Source organism: Hypomesus nipponensis, chromosome 23 (genome assembly GCF_054491055.1).
Source record: "Hypomesus nipponensis isolate SF chromosome 23, ASM5449105v1, whole genome shotgun sequence".
Lineage (NCBI taxonomy): Eukaryota > Metazoa > Chordata > Actinopteri > Osmeriformes > Osmeridae > Hypomesus > Hypomesus nipponensis.
In genome coordinates, this window is record NC_140383.1 from 6,345,172 (window position 1) to 6,352,400 (window position 7,229).

At 46.8% G+C, this 7,229-nt stretch overlaps 1 protein-coding gene across 1 annotated transcript; it reads left to right on the top strand.

Annotated features, from left to right (window-relative positions):
• The first annotated feature begins 296 nt into the window (after positions 1 to 296).
• LOC146233988 (carboxypeptidase O-like) lies at positions 297 to 3,223 on the top strand. Its single transcript, XM_084688467.1, has 7 exons — positions 297 to 302; positions 421 to 531; positions 649 to 765; positions 1,100 to 1,193; positions 1,389 to 1,591; positions 1,686 to 1,770; positions 1,935 to 3,223. The coding sequence occupies exons 1-7, from the start codon at positions 297 to 299 to the stop codon at positions 2,234 to 2,236; spliced, it is 918 nt and encodes a 305-aa protein (XP_084544593.1). The 3' UTR covers positions 2,237 to 3,223.
• The last annotated feature ends 4,006 nt before the right edge of the window (positions 3,224 to 7,229 follow it).

The following is a 7,229-nucleotide window of genomic DNA, read 5'->3' on the forward strand; positions in this document are numbered from 1 at the left end:
GTAAAACGGCCTGATATAATGTGTATCCCCTCTGTAACTCATATGGTAGACAGGAAATAAAGTGGTTAATTGAAAGGCCATATTAAACTAAATCACCCGAAAACAGAAATCACCTTAGTGGGCAGGGAGGGCCGGGTTAGCAAAGAGGGGTTATCCTTGTCAGATCACACCCACAGAGAATGGACAGATGGAGGTAACCTAGATTAAAGTAAAAAATATTGTTCATAAACCTAGACCATGAACCTCCCCTACCGGAGGAACCCAAATTATTAGAAATGATGTTCACGGAAGATATTATGGAGGTTGGTAGGGTAATTTAGCAACCTATGTTGTAGACCACACCATGTTTTTATTTATCTGTTGAACGTAATAGTTATGTAGGCTACATGGTTACCTAGCCTGTGTTGTCTGTGGTACCAGATAGGAGTGAGGAACCCAGTAGTCAAAGAGAAGAAGGCTATATGGATGGACTGTGGCATTCATGCTCGGGAATGGATTGCTCCTGCCTTCTGCCAGTGGTTTGTCAAAGAGGTTTGATGGATGCAAAGTATACACTCACACAGATTACGTCACTCAAAGACACACACAATTGAGACACAGTAGCCCTACATATTCTGTGACAACAACATTGATAAATCTTTCGAACAGATTCTGCAGGGGTACAAAACAGAGGACAAGATTCGTCAGATGCTCCAGAACTTGGATATCTATGTCACGCCCGTCCTGAACGTGGATGGCTACATATATTCCTGGACCAATGAGAGTGTGAGTCATGTGTTCATGTCAGGTATCTTTGAAAGGGAAGTAGGTTGGTCAAAGCAGAAACACTGGTTCACAAGCTCGTAATAATATCAGAGCTTGATTTTTTCATCACTACATTGATCCCTTTGTCCGTAAATAATAATAATAATTGCATTTGTAATGCACTTTATATTTAGTTAAAATCTCCAGTGCTATTAGCGTGTGACTGTGTGATCTCTGTGAGAGACACTGACCCGAGACGTGTCTCTGATGGTTCTGATGGTCCTCTGTGACATGCTTGCGTGTAAAAAGGGCTAAACAAATAACTTTGATTTGATTTGATGGTTCTGTCTCACAGACTCGCCTGTGGAGGAAGTCCAGGTCCCTCCCTCCAGAGGGCTGCAGCTGCTATGGGGTCGACCTCAACAGGAACTTCTACGCCAACTGGGGAAGTGAGTTGAGGTTGACTGAGGCTTTAGAACAGCCATACTGTTCTTGAGCCCTGCATCTTGGATCAGACCCCATTTTCATCCAGAGTTGATGGTGTAGTAATGTCTCAAAGTACCAGAATAAAGTTTGAAAATAACATTTTGTTGATGTTTGGTTAGTGAGTTGTTTACATTAATGTGTTAACTTCTGCCCCCCAGTGGTAGGAGTGTCATTTGACTGCTGCAAGCAGACATACTGTGGCAAGGCAGCTGTCTCAGAGAAGGAGGCCAAGGCTGTGACAGATTTTGTAGGGAACAGGACCGACCAGATCCTCCTCTTCCTCACCATCCACTCTCCTGGACAACTGCTACTACTGCCCTATGGACACCCTCAGATAGCTGCCCCCAACCATGATGAACTGGTGAGGGGGAGGGGGAATGTTGAGGGAGTTCTTCCGATCCTTTCTGTCTATATGTGACAGTAGCTGAGGGCTCAGTAATCTGTTATTTCTGCAGGTCAAAGTGGGTGAAGATGCTGCGATGGCTATGAAGGCGCTCCATGGCTTGGAGTACACAGTGGGCACCTCCCCTCAAGTCCTCTGTAAGCCGAGTCACACCTGTCATACACGACCACACATGATCTGTCTGTGGATATTAACTAGGACTGGCCTCTTGTTATTTTATTCTCAGCATACCAGTGTATATCAAACATACAGTCCCCAGAACTGTGTCTTCTTCTCTTCCCCCCACCCCCTCTCTCTCCAGACCCTAACTCAGGTTCCTCCAGGGACTGGGCCAGGCTGGTGGGAATCCCCTTCTCCTACACGTTTGAGCTGAGGGACAAGGGTCAGTTTGGCCACAAGCTCCCTGAGGACCAGATCCAGCCAGCGTGTGAAGAGGCCTTCGCAGGAGCACGCTCCATAATCACCTACGTCCATGACAAAACCTTCAGCAACTCCACCCTCCCTAACACTGCGGCCAGGCTAGCAACCATATCCATGGTTACAGCTATGACCTTATGGAGCAGTATGGCAGTGGTGGGTTTCACCACTGGGGTGTTAGTTTAGGAAGAAGAGAGAACAGAGATCTTCCAATCAAATTGTGCCTTATTTTTCCAGCAGGGGGCAGCAATGCTCCATGGACTGCAGCTCACACAGGATCTCAGGATCTGTGTGTCAGGATGCAGAGGATGTAAATATTTCAATATTGTAATCTGTTCATAGTTCAACAGCACCTTAGCCTCAATTTACACAGTTTTCAGATACTTGTTAAAGGAGGAAATGAAGCAACCATACAGATTCAAGCACAAAAAAAAGAGAGTACGTTCAGAAGTTCTGTTAGATTAATGTGGCAAGCCTTTCTTGACAAACTTGATCAAACAAATGTGAGTTAATTCAAAGTCTTTTGAATACTATTCCTGACCAAGGTCAGGCTCATATCTGGCATCGCCCCAGCTACCAGCCCACTCTGGTCAAGTTCTACTGGATGGAGATCTCAGAGCTGCTGAGCTTGGCTTGGGTTCAGCTCTCCTCAATCACCAAGACAAACACTCCAGATCCTTCAGACGCATGTGACTCTCTTTAGCTCCTACAGCAGATTACATTCTTCTCCATTAAGATGGAGGTTGATAATTACACAGTTGCATGTCTGTGCTGAAGTATCTCCTGGCTGTAGCTGGTGTGAGACTCTGGAGAGGGGGAAATCAATACCAAGGCACAGTGATTAATTGGACCTATTTTCTTCTGGCTTGTTTCCCTCCCCCTGGGCCTATCAGTGATGCCTTAATTTGTTGATGAGTGAGTGCTCCAATCAGATGTGAGTTTTTCACATGGGAGTGGGCGTTGTGCTGTTTAAAGTCAGTACAGCGCAAGTTATTGGATGATGAAATACTGTCTGCTGTTTGATTGTATTGTTAAGTGCTGGAATAAAGTAAAAGAGATATTGGACTGTAAAATTGTTCAATCTCAGAACAGCACAGCAATTACACAAACTGATTAAAAGAGTTTGGTGAGTAATATTCTGCAGGTAATTGAGTAAAGTAAAAAAAAAAAAATGCTTACTGTTTCTCTGCCTACACTATCAGCAACTGTATTTTTGAAGTCAGTGGAGTCACTAAAAGGGAAGATTTTGAAAGATCTCAAATTACATGTGTCAAACAGAACGGAATGTCTCTGAGTCCTTTCAGATGATGAGTTGGTTTCATGGAAATTCCTCATTGACATGGCAGACAAAGTGTATACAGATATAATAATATCTCCATGGGCATTGTGATGTGATACTTTCATAGTGTGTGATGTGGAACAGGAGGGTATGGTCTTCAGGCTCCATGCAGTGTGACGAACGTTGGCTGTGTACACACAGCTTCTCCTGAGCTAGGTATGGAACTGCTGTGATGGCCAAGACAACCATAATGACTCCACACGTCCTCCAAATCCATTAAAACATCCAGCTGTGTGCTGACCGGTTTCTAGTGGTCAGCTGAGTGAAAAGGCTTGAGCCAGTGTTTGTTCAGGTAGGAGAGCCCAGCCTGGTGGTTGACCCAATGCCAACATTCCATAGGTCCTTACAGTGATTTCTAATGCAGCCCAGTGGTATGACAATATGAATGTTTGGAGGGGAGTTTTTTGGTTTGTTGAGTGTTACGTAAGTCTTCAATTCTGTTCAATGCTACTGTAACAGAGGTGGTTTGGATCTCAAGACAGCTAGAGCAAGTCACAAACCACCTTGGTTCATCTCAGCACTACCTACATATTCATCCTCACGTGTGTGTGTCCTCACGTGTGTGTGTGTGTGTCTTTGTGTGTGTGTGTGTGTGTCTTTGTGTGTGTGTGTGTGTGTCTTTGTGTGTGTTTATCGATTGCATCCCGTACCGCACTACGCTCTGAGCATCTATTGATTAAGATCATTACCCCAGCACTCGCTCCTAACGAGAAGCTATGGAGTCATAAGTTGAGGAGCGGAGCGATCCGCTTGCCAGATTCATTACTCTGACCTGCAGGCTCGTAAATCAACAGGATCCATAAACCAAAGCAGCCAGGCTGTGTACCATCCATCACTCACATACTCACACACGTTACTTCTGTTCAAGCCACGGACAATGGTTAAAGAGGTATTCAGTTAAATAACCTTTTTCTGTCTGTGTCTTCCTGACTGTCTGACCTCCTGAATATCTGTCTGTCTGTCTTCCTGACAATCTGTCGGTGTCTGTCTGCTTGTCATCTTTCATGCCTACCTGCATGTCTGCCTGCCTGCCTGCCTGCCTGCCTGCCTGCCTGCCTGCCTGCCTGCCTGCCTGCCTGCCTGCCTGCCTGCCTGCCTGCCTGCCTGCCTGCCTGCCTGCCTGCCTGCGCCTGCCTGCCTGCCTGCCTCTGTCTGTCTGTCTGTCTGTCTGTCTGTCTGTCTGTCTGCCTGTCTCTCTGCCTGTCTCTCTGCCTGTCTGTCCCCATCCAAATTCTGGGAGATGCACCCTCTCTCCCAGCCTGGCTCTGCATGATGATCCAGACATTCACAAGGTGACCTGGCTCGGGCACAGAGGAATTACCTGAACTCTCTTAGGACTGAGCTGAGCTGATTAAAGCTGGCAGTCCATGGTCTGGTTCGCTGATAACCACTCAGCCCGTTGGTGTCTTCCTCTCCTTGTTGTTTTTCCTTGTTCGTTTCTTCAATTACAATCATGACCTTGAACTCCCCAAGGCGTGGTTAAAGAGAGAAAGAGTTGTTGAAAGAGTCAGAGAGTGAGGGAGAAAGATGTACACAGAGGGCAACAAGAGAGGTACAGAGGACAGCTGTTTGAAATGTATTACTGAATTGTATTTTTGTCAAGAAAATGTTGACATGGCACCGCAGAATTCAGAGTCTGCAAATGCCCTGCCTTCTACCTCCTTCCCTACATACTCTGTCTTTACCCCTCCCTACCTTTTCCCTCTGCCCCTCCCTGCCTTTCTCCTTCTCCCCCGCTTCTTTCCCACTGCTCGTCTCCATCCATCTATCCCCTCCATCTTCTCCTCATTGCCCCTGCCTCTGTCCTGTCTCCTTCCCTGCCTCCCTCCTCACCTCTCTCCTTCCCTCGCCACCCCTCCCTCTGACGGATGATCACTCTGTTGCCGGATACTTCCACGACCGGCCTTCCCTCAGTTACCTGAAGCGCTGTGCGTCGAGGCAGTTCCCCGTGGCCTGAGCTTTACCTCACGAGAACATCAGTAAATCAATCAGAGCTGCCTCGCTCAGCCCCCGCCTCGCTCCCTCCCTCTGCTGACTGTCAGGGCCGCCGTGAAATATCTCCCTCCAAATATTACCCTTGGCTCAGCAGCAGGAAGGGAGGACAACCACCTGACTGGCTCATCTGTCAGTGGGAGAACAGATAGCCTTGATCATCCAGGGGTTGGAGGAGATAGATCTAGATTCTCTGGTGGGGGATGTCAACCGTGTCTAGCGGGGTGTGTCTGTGGATCAGCACTGAGCGAGCCTCTTTTAGAGACTCCACAATTGGGATATGTAGACATTTCCTGGTACATGTGTTGTCACTTCCTGATCATACTCAGTACACAGTCCGGTACACTGTACGGAGGACAGGGTAAATACTGTTTCAGGAAATACATTTCAGCCATTTAATGAAGGAGTGTAGGAAAACATCATAGACATTAGTGTTTACCTCTTGTGTCCCCAATCATTTTTATTTGTTAGCTTACTGCAAAAATGTAATAACCTTTTAGTAAACCTACAATGTTACTACTACAATGCTCCTCTATCTGAAACTCGATGCCACTAGATGGTGATGTTGACCAGAAGATTAGTGAAAACGGTCGTTAGCATTTTGAGAGAGGAAAAGCCAGGTTCTCAGTTTACTGTTTGCTTTTATATTTACAGTGCATCCAGCACCAGTCTTCAGAGACACAGGAGGAAATCTTGTACTTTCTTTCAAGAGTTACAGCTCACCCAGAAGTCAACAGCCCAGTCAGACCCTCTCTCTCTGTGGCTCCCCGTGACCTTGTGGGTCTGTCAGGAGAGACTGCGGCTTACTGATTATTGTGTGTGAGAGAGAGGAAGGGAGAGAGAGAGGTAGAGAGAGAGGGAGGGAGAGAGATATGAAGAGAGAGAGGGAGAGATAGGGAGAGAGAGGGAGGGAGAGGGACAGGAGAGGGAGAGAGAGTTTTATTGTATTATGTGACTGGTTTCGCCTGAGGCAGGGTTGCCATATGTACAGACCACCCACTCACACTGCATATGAATGAGACACATCAGCAGAAGATGGCTAATACAGTGTACAGTATCATGGTGAACTTTAACACACACACACACACACACAAGTATTATTCACATAACACCATACATGACATACCACATTCTTTGGTCACACACACCACACACACACACACAGTCTATATAAAGTGACATCATCCCCCCCTGCATGGATGTGTGTCAGTGTGAATGTGTTAACTACAGCTCAGCTCTACTAATGAAGGCAGTTATGAGTGTATGGAGAGGCAGCTGATTAGTGCAGCTTCACACTCTAACACCCTCTCTGCCCCCCCCAACACACACACACTTTATGACACACACACAGTTTCTTACAGAAACTCAGACTCTCTCTCTCTCTCACACACACACACACACACACACACACACACACACACACACAGTTTTTCACAGAAACATATAGACACACCCTCTCACAGACACCCTAATGCTTTGAGACTGCCATCATACTTGCAGCATTGGTGACTATCGTCACACTAACTCATCACACTGACACACAAGCACATACACGCAAACAAGAACACACACACACCACAAAGCCTTTCCTCTAACCCCTCTCCCCTGCCCAGCCTGGCTGCTCTGAGTACCATCCTCCCAGCAGATTGCACCCCAGACTGGGGTCTTACCATATTCATGTTGTTCCCCTGACACCTCCCACCCCTACCCCCACCCCCACCACCAGTATGGCCATGCAGATCTCACAGTGTGCTTGTGTCTACTGAGACACTGGTTGATCTTTCCATTCGGAGCCACACCACAGATTCTGTTGAGGCACCAACTCTATACAACAGAAACACATCCACT

What these genes read in the sequence shown, in the direction of transcription:
- LOC146233988 (XM_084688467.1), top strand. An exon ending in ATTCCTGGACCAATGAGAGT is followed by an intron (nt 766 to 1,099) that starts GTGAGTCATGTG and finishes TCTGTCTCACAG; the next exon opens with ACTCGCCTGTGGAGGAAGTC. An exon ending in CCCCCAACCATGATGAACTG is followed by an intron (nt 1,592 to 1,685) that starts GTGAGGGGGAGG and finishes TTATTTCTGCAG; the next exon opens with GTCAAAGTGGGTGAAGATGC.